Source organism: Crocodylus porosus, unplaced genomic scaffold, assembly GCF_001723895.1.
Source record: "Crocodylus porosus isolate Cpor-Errol unplaced genomic scaffold, CroPor_comp1, whole genome shotgun sequence".
NCBI classification, from domain to species: domain Eukaryota; kingdom Metazoa; phylum Chordata; order Crocodylia; family Crocodylidae; genus Crocodylus; species Crocodylus porosus.
The window spans coordinates 8,545,687-8,561,579 of NW_017728886.1; the positions used below are offsets into that span (position 1 = coordinate 8,545,687).

General features: G+C 46.5%; 1 protein-coding gene across 1 annotated transcript in view; it reads left to right on the forward strand.

Moving 5' to 3' along the window:
• Positions 1-14,380: 14,380 nt before the first annotated feature.
• Positions 14,381-15,893, forward strand: part of OXSR1 (oxidative stress responsive 1) — a gene marked incomplete at its 5' end in the record, with an annotated part of 109,239 nt that continues 107,726 nt past the window's right edge. Inside the window, one exon of the mRNA XM_019530093.1 lies at positions 14,381-14,515. Coding sequence (XP_019385638.1) covers positions 14,381-14,515 — 135 coding nt within the window. The remainder of the gene's footprint in view (positions 14,516-15,893) is intronic.

The window sequence follows — 15,893 nt, forward strand, 5'->3', positions numbered from 1 at the left end:
CTTCTCAGCATTGCTGACCTTCGCTCCAAGTGCCACTGAAAACTCACAGTAATTGTACTGGCTGTGTATGAAGTGAAGCTTTTAAAGGCTCATACGTTGGTCAAATTAAATTGAGTTGTTGTTAGAACACACACCGGCTCTTTTCAACAAGGTCCTAATTTCTTGCCAGACTTCAGTTTTCTGACCCATGCATTTTGGCTGAAGAGCTGGTAGCGAAGGGGACAATATACAATTCTTTACTGGCTAAACTGTATTGTTTCACGCTAGGAGGACTAAATTGGTTTTACCAATTCCCCCCGCCCAGGGTAAATTCCACTTGAAGGACAGCACAAGTCTGGATAGCTTATCTCCCTTGAGGAGAGGTTCAGGAAGTTGTGAGCAACTGGAAGATGTTAGAATAGGACAGACTGGAACCTCAGCTGCAACACCTCCCCTGCTATGCTCATTCAAAGTTGCTGCTTCCTTATGAATGTGCTGCTATTCTTTTAACCCTAAATGCTAACTATAGTACACGTATTTCCTGTTTGTCCATCCACAGATCCATCAACTAGTCTCAAGTCCCAGTGGCCTTGAGTAGCCCTAGTGAACCCAGGTGTGACAAAGGGTAGAAGTGTAATGGCTTCAGATTTTTCTTTTTAAAAGTTCTTTAAGAATGCAATTGGGCCATCCCCCCCCCACCTTTTTTTTTTTCCATGTTAAACTGGAGGCATTGTAGCGTTTTTTTCAGTAAGCCATGCATTCTTGTAGTGCTGATCCTAGATAAAGGAACAGGAAGCTTTTGATAAACGCATAAGGATTAGCATAATATTTTTGGGCCTGAGAAGTGAGAGATTGCAACACAAGAACATTAACTGGATGCCTCCACTACAATAATCAATCAGCAGAGAGATGGTCAACAGTGTTGACAGTTGTCTCTAGGCTGCAGTGTTGGGCTGGTGGAGACAGGTGTGGCAATTCAAACGTTGGAGCTATTATTGAAGGCTGTCTGTGGACTTGATTTCACAGGAATGTCGTACTGGAAGGGGGATCTCCTGAGTCCAGTCCCATGCTATTCCCAGTACCACATCATAATCTTCCCAAAGGACCTACATTAAACAGCGATGACCAGTCCGTGCGCTGCATCTTTTTCCGCCCCCCAAGTTATGCACGTGTGTTGCATGGATGCGTCCTGTTAAACAATTGGGTGTCCCTGCACTTCTTGCTTGTATGACCCTGACTGAGTAATCCATACATCTTTTCTCTTTATTGCTTATTCTGCTAATTTTTGATAGGAGACTTGCAGGTAAGCTGCACTAAGAAAAAGCATATATCTCTCTCCAGCATACAGAGATGGCACTGTTGTTTCTTTAACTTCTCTACTGCTGTTTGTACACAGCGTGCAGCGCTTGATCTGCAGGCCCTGACCTAGCTTGCTGGAAGATCTGCATGACACTTGGAGCATCTGGATAGCAAAAGGACAGCTAGATTCTTTTAAAAAAGTTAGCAGCACCTATGGAGCATTTTCTTTTTATTCTGAAGCTGCAGGAGAAGAGGTGATAACGGCTTGCTGTTGACACATTCGTGTTTTCCAAATATCCTGATATCTCTGCTCAGAAGATAGCAGCTGAGGCCTGTCTTAAAATGATACCAGGAGTAGAGCATGCAAGCTCTTGCCTTGGCATTAGCATCCAGTGCACTGCATTTGAGTAGGGAAAAAAGTCTTTAGTTTGACCTTTTACCTTTGTATAACTGTTCAGTCTAAGCCTTTATTTGAACAGTTGTGAGGGCACAACAGACTGGGATATAAAATTATTCATTCAATGTATAGGATCCAGAATAACTCTTCTCTCTTTCTGCTTGGGGAATGTTGTTTCTAACCATTCAGCTAAAATCTTGCACACCATGCTAATAGGTCTTTTCTCTCTCTATTTGGGTTAGGCCTGTCTTGTGCAATGAAAGGACAATGCTCTCCACTAGACAGTGCATTGGGTACTTGATTGTCTGGCACTTGAAACCTGATTTACCAAAAATAATCACTGTATATTACTAGCAAGCAACTACGCTGCCTACAAATGGTCCCTTTTGGTTTAGGGGAAGACCAGCTAAACAAAATATCCTCCTATAGCTGAAAATGAACTGGGCCTGGAACAGTAAGAGATGGGTTAGAAGGAGGGATACTGGCTTAGATCCTGTACCAGTGCTGTGTTTGGAGCCTCAGTAATAGGAGGATTGACCACAGTGAGCATGGCATTTGTTGCAGACTATACCCTAAAGACAGCTGACAGTGATTAAAAGCAACGGGTGAACTTTCTCTGATTGTGGTGCTGCATTTGGAAACGAGACATCTGAGCCTGGTTTCCATCCTGAAGAATTAACACTGCATAGCTCCAGTGCCCTTTAAATTAGTCAGGGGGGCAGGCAAGAAACAAAATAAATATAATTGGTTTCAAACTGCAAATCTAATTTGGGCATGTTAATAGCATCTTCAGATCACAAAAGGCTTGCATAACTAGGCTTTGGGGCTTACCAGTTCCTAACAGAAGGAAAACCTTTCCCTAAGGCCACTCTCTAAGTCAATGGGAGCCAGCTTTTTTGTCAGGCATGCCACAGATTAGCCTGTACCCTTCGCAAGTGCCACTCTTATCTCCTTCCCCTGCCCAACTTGCAGCTCTGCCTTCTGCTGTTTGCCTGATCTGCTGCTCTTTCTACCATTTCCTGCCTTATCTGCCACTGTGCTGCTTGTTCCCTCCCTGATCTGTCGCACTTGCCGTTTGTGGCACATGTGCTGCAGGTTGACCAACCTTCTGTAAGTACTCCCAGGTGCTGGAGCAACTGGAAAGTCCTTGCATACTCTAGTGACTCCTATTATTCTAGTAATCCCAAGTACTTTCCTCCTACAAAATCCCTTCTCCCTTCAGCAGAGTGCTCCTCTGATCTTCCTGGGTTGGAGAAAGGAATGAACCTGAGGTCTTTCTCAGAATAAGGAATGAACCCGAGGTATATTTAGCTGGTTTTGTGTGCCACGTCGAACAAGAACTAATTTGGGGAAATCCTGGCTGTCTGCAATTATATGCTGCCCTTCCCAACAAGGCTCAGGCTGACAGAAAGAGAACAGACCAACTTACAAGGGGAACTATAATATTAACATATGACAGATCCACTAAACAGGATCTTGGCCAAGGCTTGTTTGATAAAAAGCTGCCCAAAGAGGAGGGTCTTGCAGCACTTCTGAAAATGTTTAGGCTTGGACTCTGCTGAGCCTTAAGAGGGGGAAGAAGTTCCAGAGCTGAGGAGCAATTGCCAAGAACAACCTCCCCTGTGATTTTTTTGCCAAGCAGACTTGATGGTACTTGAAGGAGGTTGCTCTTAGCTGATCTTAGGGATTGTGTTGGGGTGGAGAAGGCAGTCTCTTAGGTACGTAGGATCCAGATCATTCATGGCTGTATAGGTCAAAGCTAGCACCTTCAGTTATACCTGGAAAGCTACTGAGAGCCAGTGCAGATGCTGGAGGACTGGAGTTGGGTGCTTGTCATGACCCACCCCTGTAGGTAGGCTGTTGCATTCTGCACCAGCTACAGCTTCCAGATGCTTTTCAAGAGCAGTCCTGTCTAGAGTGCATTGTATTTGTCTAGCCTTGAAGTGACAAAGGCATGGATGATAATGGCCAGATCCAAATCTGAAAAAGTCACAGCCATCTCGCCAGATGGAGTGGTGAAAGGGGCTCTTAGCCACAGCTGCCACCTGAAGATCCAGGAGCATGCCAAAGCTGTGAACCTATATGACAAGGGGAGGCTGATTCCCATCAATAGTGGGTGATCCAGGCCCAGCTTCCTCCCCTTAAGTCAGCCCAACCAACACTGATTTTATAGGACAGCACTAGTAAGGTTTCATTCTTTCTTAGTGGGGTGGTCCCATTGGAAAAATTGTTCTTTGGAACAGTGTTTGTGCCTGAAAGTTTGCAAAGAACAATTTTTCTGGTGATTTAGTTGGTCTAATAAAAGACATCACATCTACCCAAAGAACCTTGCCTGCCTATGTCCTTAGATCAATGGGCTACAACCAACAACCCCCAATACCCTTTCCTCATTGAAGACCTTTCTGTGTCTGCAGTGAGTTGAGTACTCCAGCTTAACTTCCCAATAGCTCAGGGACAGTGTCCCTTTGATAGTGTCAAATACTTTAGGGGGAAAAGTACCAAAACTGAGCTATTGCCTATGAGTAGGCAATGACTCGGAGGAAAATGCCAGGTGACTTCTACGTTCGCTCTTACATCTGAAAGAGTTGCTGCCCAGCTATTTAATTTGACAAATAATTTGTGTCAAGCTCTATTTGATACTACACTGGAGAGAGCATGGGTTGAATCGTTTCACTGTCCTATGGGCACTTCCCTTTGGGTCAGCTGAGCATAAAGTATCTTGAATAAAAACATTCTTCTTTGGGCAGAAACATCCATCCTCTACCCCATGATGCTGGGTGTTGAACAGCATGATAAATGGGAGAGCTCTTACTGAGGTCCTGGGTAATACGCTGTCAGCACGTTTATAGGCAGTTCAGATATTTCAGGTACAGCTCATCTATTATACAGTTGAGTTTGTGAATCATGCATATAGGTTTCCTCTTTGAACCTGCTCAGTTGATACTGAGGCATTGGCTGAATGCATTGGATGCTACAGATACTAACAGATGAGAAGCAGATCTTGAGTTTTGGAACAACCAGGAATTTGTAAATTAATCCTAATAGTGTCAGGCCTTGTCTACAGAAGGTTGCTTCTGCTGCTGGACAGCTGCCATGGGGAACCTGCCACGGAGAGTTTGCATCTGTTTTGGTTTCTGGCTGATCCAGGCAGCTCAGCTACAGCATTGTATGGTCAGAGGTGAAGCCCACCTTGGGGAAGGTACCAGCCCCCTTCAAGGACTGCAGCAGCCCGCGGAGGGTTTGGACATGTCCACACAGGTCTCCTGTTGGGTGGCGACAGGCAGTCTTCCCTTTGGATAGGTCACGTTGCTCTGCTGGCAGGTAGAAGAGGCTTTGTCATGGTTGGGGAGTCCCGAGTGCAGAGACACTTTCAGATTTTTTTGGCAAAATGTGAATTCTGACAGCAAAACCAGGTCCAGCCTCAGTCTCCCTCTTGTCTTTGTTCCAGTCAGTCTTCAGACTGCTCTACTGCTTATGCAGAGTTGGAAACGGTGCCATATTACTTGGGGCTTGATGACTTTACCAGATGTTAAGCAACTGGGGGGCCCAGCCCAACTTGCAGAATGAGAAATGTGTGTCAGCAGGTGGCTACAGAGACTCATGTAACTTAAGGGAATACAAGAGGTACATATGGGATTTGGATATACTATAGTATTGTCTGTGTTCCAGTTTTTTTTCCCCTAAGTACTTCCCATCTTCTTCCTTCTAGTTACTCTGCATTTTTTTTTTCTGGCTTCATTTCATGCTACTTTGTAATGTGTAGTATCTCCTTTTTGCATTGTGCTTATAAACACACATTTTCTTTCTCTTTTCTCCCCTGCCCCCTTTTCCCTTTCTTTTCCTAATCTGTACATGGGACACTATGTGGCTAGAGAGCAACAATGTAGAAGTAATGCACAGATTAAAGCCACACTTTCTCTATCCCCTCCCTGCTGCTAGAAAATGGGAGAATATTGGGATTTCAGTCTGGGTCCTGTCACTAGCTGTAGCTTTAGGACCACCCCCCCGCCCCTTTGGGTTAATGGTAGTAGTATTCATAGTAATTCCCCACATAGCAGCCTCCCAGTTGCATGGAAGGTGGTAGTGGACTCTGCTGTTCAATTGCTTTTTCTAGCCCCTATTATTTTTTGTGTTGTCCTGTCGTTTCCTCCCTCCCCGCTGCCCAGCTGGATGGCTCCTGGGCCTTTCCTCCTCCCCATAGCTTTTTCAGCTGGCTGCAAGTGGTTGTCCTGATTCTTTCTTGCTGGCTTCGTTCTGCTCGAGGTGTCCCCAAAAGCAGCCACGCCTGATCTGTTTTGATCTTCTTGCTGTTTGGGTGAGACCTGAGCGGCGGCAGAACCGCTGGAGCAATCCGTTTGCTGGCCAGGACTGTGTCATGGCAAGCGATGCTGGCTGTGTTTGGAAGGCTCTGCTTCAGTGCTGGGCACTTGTTGCTTGACAAACGAGAGCTAAAATGGCAGAGGTGATGGCCCTGGCCTAGGAAAGCTTCCTCCTTTCCAAGGATAAGTGCATTTTTCAGCCACCCTGTGACATTCTCTGTGGGGAATCTCCTGTAGTTTGATGAATGCCCTGCGTAACTGTCACTGTGGATTCGATCACCCATTCTTGTAGCAAGTTGTCCGGAAGTCCTGCCAGCGTTCAGGGGATGTCAGCAGCATGCGACTGCTGCTTGGGCGCTTGTCAGGTGGGTCTCTGACTTCTCTTTTGCACAGGAACCCATCTGGTGATGAGGGGAAAGGCTGGCATAACCTCTTCCCATGCAAGCATGTGGTATGGAGAGCTGCAGTGTCTTCAGCTGACTGCAGAGGCGATAGCACTTCCTTTTTTCCCTCAGAAAGGAAGATACTTCATCACTAGGTGATGGACAGGAAGGAACTTTGCTTCCCATACAGACCTGGACCAATGACAGGCACTTGCAAAAGGAATGACGTTTGCACTGAAGGACTTGATTTTTTTTGTATCTGTAGAGAACAAGCTCTTCATCTCTCCCTTCTACTATATACTAGAGCATGTTTAGGAAACTCTTTTCCTGGCTTTGGTGCTCCTGGTTTTTACTGTTACATTGCCCTTGAAGGGGTTTATCAATGTTCCTGCAGCTAATTGGCCTCTGGGGGGAGGTGGGAGTACCCGTTCTAAGTTGTAGGTAACTGGGCTCGCTTCTTAAAGTGCATTAGGGGTCTGCATTTGGGGGGGCAGGTGTCTGAGGGTCGCAAAGCTAGAATTGTGGCGAAGCAGGGCTGGCAGGGATCTTGGGAGGTCATTAGTCCACCCCCCTGCCCAAAGCAAGAACATCCCTGTGAAAACCATTTTGCTCAAATATTTGTTTAACCTGTAGTGGAGGTTCTGCAACCTCTCTAGGGAATCTGTTCTTGTGTTTAACCCCTTTTATAGCTAGCCCGGTTTTCCTAATATCTAACCTAAGTCTCACTTGTTGAGATCTAAGCCTATGACTACTATTTTCATGTGCAGATCCAGAGAATCGCCGTCCTGTTTATACTAACCTAGTGCATTTGTAGGCAGTCCTCCCCCGATCTTCTCTTCCCTAGACTAAATCATCCTGGTTCTTCCAGCCTTTCTTTCCATACGTCATGTTTTCCAGATATCTCATTGTTTTTGTTGCTAGCATGTTGATTGTTCAGTGCTTTCACCCAAAGTGCTTAAGAGCATGATTTAGATCCGGAGGTTGAAGGGGAATGAAGGCATGTGATGCCTTCCCACCATACTAGCCAGGTACATGCACGGGAAGGGGTGATATGACGGGGTTGGGAAGCACGCTGTGATGTTTTATGCATCGTGCGTGTTGGTTTAGTTATGAGGATGTTACAGAATGAAATACAGGGGTTGGAAATGTATCCTGACTCATGTGGATTTATTTTTTGTTTTGTTGTTAATCAAACCAGGAAAGAGCATGCTTTCCATGTAGGAAGGCTGTAATGCCAAGTCAGTATTGATATGGAAGTGATCCATGTTGAAGGAAACATCAGCACAACCTTCCCTTCTCCCCCGCTGTTGAAGCTAGTTGCTCACTCTGATTGCCAAGTTTGGGTTGTGACTCGCTAAATTTGGGGTCAGGAAGGAAGTTCTCTCCTGTCAGGTTGTCACAGGTTATGGGGTGTGCCCCCCTTTTGTCTTGTGGCATTGTCCTCTTGGAAACTGCTACGCCTATATTAACAAACTACTTCTATGCCACTGCAGTAGTGGTACCCTTGGCTTCACTGCTTTTTGACAGGTAGCATGCTATATAGGGTGTTGTGGCATTTTGGATATTGTTCCTTGTGGTTGCATGCGAGGGTTTGAAGTAGTGATCTGGACTAGACGCTTGCAGTCTGTAAGGGGAGAGGCCATCTGGGATGATAATCAGCAGTGAAAGGCTCCCTCCAGTCCTATGACTTTTTCATAGAAACTTGTCTGGGGAGAAGGGAGGCAGCGGACATCCTCCCTCCTTCTGTGCGTGCGTCTGGGGGAGCTGCATTTTCTTCACCTCTCCGCAGTGACAGAGGCTGTCTTATAAAATGAGGCTTGTTCTTTTTCCCTTAAGATTGGACGATAAAACAGAGAGGGGGGAAATGGGTGGGACAGCGAACACAATGTCACCCCCCCAAGACCTGGACCAAGCCCAGAGAATCGAGAATAGGGATGCAGTCACGCGAGGGGATTGCATTCAGGATTTTTTTCTACAGATGTACAATTTCTTACTCTAGTTCAGAGTACATTATGCTTAAGACATGTCTTCAGTTAATATTTTTTCCTGTTCCCAGTGTGTGTTACCACCATGCTTGCTGATGGGGTGAATGAGGAGCCAGCCCTCCCAGAGACCGCTGGGCTCTGGGGGGAGCAACATACAAGTGACTGGGAAACTGAGCGGATGAAGGACTGGTTCCAGCATCTAGCCATCCCACCTTGCACAACGTTGCTGCTCGAAACAGGTCCCGCTGTGGGTGTGCATCCCGGAGCTGAAGCTAGAAACACTGATCCGTCACTCTCCAGGAGCTTATGGGAGTCGGTGGTTGGGTCCTTTCACGATACGTGGGTCACACGTTGGGAGTGGGACTGGACTGCCATGTGACACGCTATCAAGAGGGACTGGAGGGTTCATTAGTCTGGGATTTATAATGGCCTGCCAGGGAATTTTTCTTCTCTCTCAAAACTTTTTGTTCCCTTGCCTCTAAGCCTTCAATAGCTTTCCCTCCTAGGCAACATCTTATTCTCTGCTCCCCCCCTTCCCCCACCTACTGTATGCATTAACCTTGATCCACAGCATTTAGGTTCTTGTCTGGCTCTTCCCCACCCCCGAGGAATTTCACAAATAAATCACATCGCGCCGATTCCTTAAGTGGCGATGTTGCTATGTTTTCACTACTCTCCAGAGAAGCCTGGAAACCTTTCTTTGTTCAGTGCCTAACGCATGGCAGACTGCTGCTGCTATCAAAGGGCAGCTCTGCTTGTGGCGCATCCCTCTGCAGCTCGGTTTAATCCTTGCTTGATACGCTTCTGAGATCTCATTGTTTCTCTGTAATTAACTGTGATGGAAGGAGCCGGGAAGAGAAGCGAGTGGGGTGGTGGGCGAGCAGGTGGTGGCTGCTGTAAGGAGAGCTGCTGGGGTTGAGGGCTCAGTCTGGGTGATTTCCCTCTCTTGCTCCAAGAAGGTTTTCATTTTGGGATTTGGAGTATACTGTTCCAAGAATGCCAGACAGTCCCCATAGACGTCACATCTCTGTTCCAGGCACCCTTTAAATACACAGGCTAAGTATGTAGCTTCAGGAGCATCGCAGAGATCAGTCCCACCTGTGCACAACTGCTGCTTGCATATTAGGTAGCAGAGACGACTCCAGGGGTGGGCCAGAGCAGCCCTGAGCACAACTTCTGGTTGTCTCTGTCTGGGGAGCCCGAGTGCATGGTGCAGCACGTGCTCAGGACTGTTGAGGTGTAGGTTATACCACCTAATTTGCAGGCTTGGGTACACGAGGTGAGGCTACAAGTGGGTGGGATTTATTTCTCAGCCAAGGCCATCTTGAGGTAGCCATAGAAGCAAGCTCTGTGCTACATGGGTGTAGCAGCAGCTGTGTAGACTAGAGGTGTGCAAAGATCCCACTCCCTTGCTGAAGAAACTCCAGCAGCAACGCCCCTGGTGCAGGTGCATCTGTGTGGACAGAAAAGGGTTTTTGCTGGATTCACTTCTGTTTCAGGAGGGTTTGTGGTTGTGTTGGCAGAAACCCCCTTCCTGGTGAAGATGCAGCATATAGTGACAGAGACTTTGGTGATCTTGTGGCTGTAGTGTAGACAAGCCCAGAGAGACGGCCACTGGCCCTGAAGAACGTAAAGTCCCAGGCCTGGGTGGGTTTGGGGTGTGCAGAAGAGACATAACAAAAATGATGCCTGTGGCTGCTCTGTCTATAAAGGAGAAATGCAAAGCCCAGTAATTATTGTTCTTTTTTTACTTTGCATTTTTAGTTCCTGGGCTCTTATTGCTGGAGGCCATGACCATCTTACAATATTACATTCTCAAACCTAAGGTGCAAACTTAAGCTGCACCTTTGTAAGCCACAAGTAAAGCTTGCCAGGCCAAGGGTGTTTGTGCAGTATAGAAACATTGGCAAGCTATGTTTCCTTTGGAGGTGAGAGCACCTGCAGCAAGACGACCTATGAGTGCAACAGTCTGTGCTGGTAAAAGTGCAGTTTTGCTGGTGTGACTTCAGCTGTGCCAAAAAGTCAGAGGACCATAGGTTTCTGCTTTCTGAGCTGTATCAGTCAGGAGCATGGTCCTTAGCCAACAGGGCCACGTGAGCAGGTCTGTCACAGACGCCCTAAATAGATATTGCCAAGTGAAGCAGATCAGATGTGTCCTGCATCCACATCACTGGGCAAAATGGATGTTGTCTGTTGTCCTGCCCATTGATCCTGTGGGACAGCCCGTTCCTCCCCTTGCAGAGATGCAACCAGGGAAATTTCTGGAGTGCATCTCTAAGTGGTGCAGCCCCAGGGCTGAGGCTGATGGTCCCAGCCACAGGACCACACCAGAGCATCAACGGGTAACAGAGTGCTGCCGTGTTTCGCGCCATAAAACAGATGTCGGCCACAAAAAAGCGGCAGAAACTACTAGCATCTTTTATGCCCACACGTTTTTGGCAGTTGTGGTGCAACAAGGGGTATGGACATCTGTTTGCTTGGCTTTTATGGTGGCCCAAAGGCAATATCTTTTTCTACCTGGAGAGGTAGCGAGAGAGTGAGGCAGGGATTGTGTTAGCCCTTGTAGGACAGGCAGCACAATGTCCAGTCTTACTTTGGCGGAGTCGGTCCAACTTGTGTGTTTTGACCTTCAGCCAGGATATATTTCAAATCGTCCAGCAAAGGCCAGACCCTCTGATTTCTAATGTGTTAGAAGCTAGCAGGCAAATCTCTCCCAGAATTGGAGACACTTTCTCAAGGGCCAGGTGAGGGCACGGATGTTTGCTCCACCCCAAGAGGGTGGTCCTCTGGGAAGAACAGGAGTAGCAGGACCTGCATGTTAGTGCACTTTTTCCCCTTGACTTCATTGCTTTCTCCAGGGTTTGTCCCTTGCTCTTGAACTTGCTTGTTGCATGCTTTCAGCTTTCTTTTGGAGAAGAAGAGGCTTGAAACATGCAGCTGCACCATATCCAAAATCAACCTGTAAGCCTGCCCAAAGCACTGCAGGGCCAAGCCAGCAGGGTGAAAGGGCATCGAAGGCAGGTTGTATCAGGTTGGAATGACTGAGTGCCAGGCCTGGACGGCAGGGGCTGTCTTTTACAAGCCTGCCATGCAATTAATGTTCTCCTCTTCACATCCCTTCTCCCTCTTGTCCCTGCAGCTGTGTTTTGGCTGCTCTTCATCTCCTACATCCTTTATTTTTCATTGTCTGCACTGTCTCTTTCCCTCCCCTCCTCTTTCCCACTGCTCCCTGTGCATGTTGCTCCAGATTCACTTTCAAAGCACTGAAGGAAGAGTCCTGCTGATGTTACCCTTCTCTTATGCCCTCTACCCCCTGTTCCACCTAAGCATCTCTGGCAGCTTTTGATCTTGCCCTCCGGGCTAGGGAACAGTATGGATTAATGAATGCCTGCAAGTAATAAATAATCTCTTCCTTAAACTTCTCCGAAGCCAGCTGCTCTACAAAACAGCCCAGCTGGTGACTTCTCCGTTCTCTGCTTGGCCTCCTACCTCCTGGCAGCTTTAGACAGTAAACTCCTGGGCTTAGGGCTCAGCTGGCAAAATACACCTGTTATATGAAGTGGCAACCCAGAAAGTGCATCTCCCCATGCTCTCGACTTCTGGCAAGGGCCAGAACAGTGAGCTCCACGGGTTGTGCCACTGATGTTGCATTTCCACGAAACTTTGATTGTGGCCGTCCTGCTCAGTCCCCCAGGGTTAAGTTGTTTTTTTTGTTTTTTGGGGTTTTTTTTTTTTGTTTGTTTTTTGGGGGTTTTTTTTGGTTAATTCCTCCTCTTGCACCCAGTGCTCAGGTTTGTCTTCTGTAAGATTTGCTTCAAGGAAGCTATTGCTAGCTGTAACTGTGGAGGACTTCAACGGCCTTTGTTTAACAATCAGACTCAGGCTTGCTCTAGGTTGTTGTTTCTTCCTGTGCATTAATTAAAATAAATGGGGAGAAAAAAGGGAGGCAAAGCTGTCTGTGTTTGGATGGTGTCACAGAACAAGGGGGTGGATTTGTGGGGGGGGGGAAGTTTCTGGATGCAATAAAGCAGCCACCAAACTGAAAATCCTGCTATAGCATTAATTTTTTTCCCCCCTCCAAACTGACCAGTTTCATTCAATTTCTTACTGGGGCTGGCCCTCAAAATGGCTCTTGCAAATGGCAAGGCTGCTATAACAAGTGGTCGGGTTCTGTGCACACCTCTGCCTTGAACACTGCAGTATCATCCTGCTTTGGATGTGATGGAAATGGCAAAGATCAAGAGATGAGCAGCACAATTTGGTTTGTGTGGGGGGTGGAAATGTGCATCTGGGAGCAAGCTTTTAGGAGGAGAGCTATAAGCACCGAGCATGCTTGGTTTGGAGAGGGGAGGTGCAAACAGAATCATGGATGAAATAAACCTCGACTGTGCTTCCTGGATATTCCTTTTTAATCTGAAATTACTGACTGTCCCTTGCAGTTGGCTCTCGTGCACAGCTGATGCAGCTGAAGGCTGTAACATCATGGCCTCCGTCTCCTACGAGGCAGCTCTTTTCCACCACTGAGCTGCCAGCAGCTGCGATTGCTGGCTGCATCTCTCATGAACTGTATTTATTGCTTGCAGAGTGTGTGTGCAGTGAGAGTGTGCATCTCAGTGAGAGCACTCTGCCTTCCCATCCCTATGGTCCTCCTCTCCTGGGACCTTTGCTGGGGAGAGGAAAGGGGCGAGCAGCTGAGAGAGAAAACATGAGGCTAATTTTAAGGCGAGAGGGTATATGAGGAGGGTCGGTACATGGAGGCGTGGTGTGACTGAGAGGTTAATGAACGCTACGGTCTCCTGGTATCTCTTCCTAGGATGTTTTCCTGGTACGCTTTGTATCCACGTCTGTGGAAAAAGAAGAGGGCTGTCTCCTTTGTGTCCAAAGCTCTGGGCAGGTGCATGTTTGGCTGCTCTTTTGGGGTTAATTGAAATGGTTTTGGTTGTCCATGTAACTATCAAGACTTTTCCTCTAGCCCCAAAGCATTCAAGTGCTGTGAACAAAATGAACTAGTCAAACGAAACAAACTGTTTTTTTTACAGCTGGAATTACGGTTTTATTTTGTGTGCAAAGTTTGTACAAAATACATTTTGTAGAAAATGGGAAGATCTTGGGACTTTTTTTTCCTACTCTTCCCATGAATTTGGATTGTTATGCCAGTGGAGGCAGCCAAGAGTTGGGCTGAAAGTAAAATAGTCCAGGCCCTGTTAATGGAAGAACCCTGTTATTTCAGCGAGTCCTGGGAACCAGCAGATAACTCCTGTCTTATTACGGTTCTCTTATAAATCTGTCTAGAGCTTATTAACACCATCTGTCTCTCTTATACCAAAAGGATGCTGTTTAATAGCTTAGACAGAATTTAAATCACCCTATTTAACTGAATTTAAACAAATTTTACACTAAATGGCTGTAAACAGCTTTTTTTTTTTAATTTGAATTTGAATGTTCTCCTGTGGTGTTGCAACCCAGACCCTAAGGCTTTGTGCTGGTATCAGACAATTGGAGCTGAATGAATGAATGAATAGGCTCTAATGAAACAATCTAGTATTGTCTTCATTGCCCAAAATAGGAGGAGCTGTGAAAAGAAACTTATAAATATTTGCAAAGTCTCTAATTGCAGTGTTGGTAGTAAAAATAAATAAAGATTGCTTCTAAAATATAAGGTGGGACATATTAGGTTAAAGAGATCCAGTGACAATATTTGCTCCCAGTCTAAGGGCTCAGTCTCGCCCTTCTCACTCCTAGAGTTGGACTACTTGGGTGAGTAAAGGCAAGATTTCTCTCTTATTTTGTCTATGCTGTTCTAACGATTTTAAATTTCTGCATGATTTCTGTTTTGCTAACCCAGCACTTCTGTTATATTCATCCTGATTTTATGCAGAGCTTAACACCATGGAACTTCTTTCCAAGGGGCTGAATTCATCTGGTCTTCATCTTTAATTAGCAGTGGTCAGAGTTTGTAATTTTGGCATCTCTGACTTTGCCATCCTGCAATGGGTGTATGGGAACAGGTGTTGATTGTGTGCATTTCTCTCTTCCCCAGGGAGCGGAGCAACTGCTGTGGTGCAAGCTGCCTATTGTATCCCGAAAAAGGAGAAGGTGGCAATTAAACGAATCAACCTTGAGAAATGTCAGACCAGCATGGATGAGCTTCTGGTAAACAGTGATGTGAATGGGTTTGGGAAAGCAATGATCCAGTTGGCCTAATCCACTGCTTGGCCCTGGGTTGCTTTTAACTTTCCAGAAGGGGCCATTTATCACCACGAGGGGCCCAAAGTACTGTGCTGTCCCATATTCAGACCTCCTCCCAGTAAAACCCCAAATGTTGCACATGATAGTTGACAAAGTACCAAGAGGCTGTAGATGGACCAAAAGCCTAGTGCTCTTTATAGTCACAGTACTTGTTTGCTGTGCCGCTCTGACTCTTGTCTGTCTTGTTTCCCCGTGTTGCATCAGTTCAGCTAATGCTTGCTCCCAAGCAGTAGGCTCCCCCCTACTCTATCCTTAAGTTTGAAAGGAATCAGATCATTGGCCTTGCACTGAACAGTTATTTAAGTAGTGTCCATGGTTGGAGTGGAGCTAATTGGACAACAGTACAAGGTGAGAGCTCCACAATCTGACCTAAAATATGAGGGATGCAAAATAGGTCATATAGAAAACTTAAAAATATTGAGGCGTTTGTTCCTGTAATCTGGATAGCTTACTCCTTGTCCCTATCATCTTTATAATCTCTCTCCCTCAATTCTTTATCTGAGGGGAAGGGTAAATGAGTCTGCGCTGAGATCTGGGATGCTGCAAGAAGATTGCCAGCTTGTTTAGAGCCTTGTTAGATATATCTAGAGGGTGCCATGGTTTGCAGCTTAGAAACAACTTAACAGTATGGCAGATTGTACCACTGACTCTGTTCAAGCAGAGATTCATAGATTGTAAGGCCAGAAGGGATCTTGGAGGATCGTCGGGTCCATCCCCCTGCACCAGGCAGGAAAGACAACTGGGGGTCAGGTGATCCCAGCGAGGTGGCCGTCTAGTTTCCTCTTGAAGACTTCCAGGGTAGGTGATTGCACCACCTCTGGAGGGAGTTTATTCCACGGTCTGGACACCCTGACTGAAGAAGTTTTCCTAAGAGTGTGGATTGTTACAGAGCAGCAGTGGGTGTGTCGTGTTTGCCCCGTTGTGCTCAAATTGACCAGGACCCCTTAAGACTTTAAAATCGGAAGAGATCACTGGACTACTGTTGTAATTCATACTTAGTCTTTCTCTACTGTCTGGGATATATTGGTGGGCTCAGTGCCCTCATTTTGTTGTCTCCACACATACTAGTGATTTCCCTCCCAGTTTTGCACTGCATACATATAATCTTAACACTTAGCCAAGCCCATTGAGGCTAAGTGATTTCATATTCTTTCCCTTCTTCCCAAGGACCTTACATCCCCTGTCCTTAAGACCTTAGTGGGCTTCCCCTCAGTTAACTTAAAATCTGGCTAGCCTTTCTTCTCTCCCTTTCCCTCACCATCCCACCAACCCCAGGTCTTGG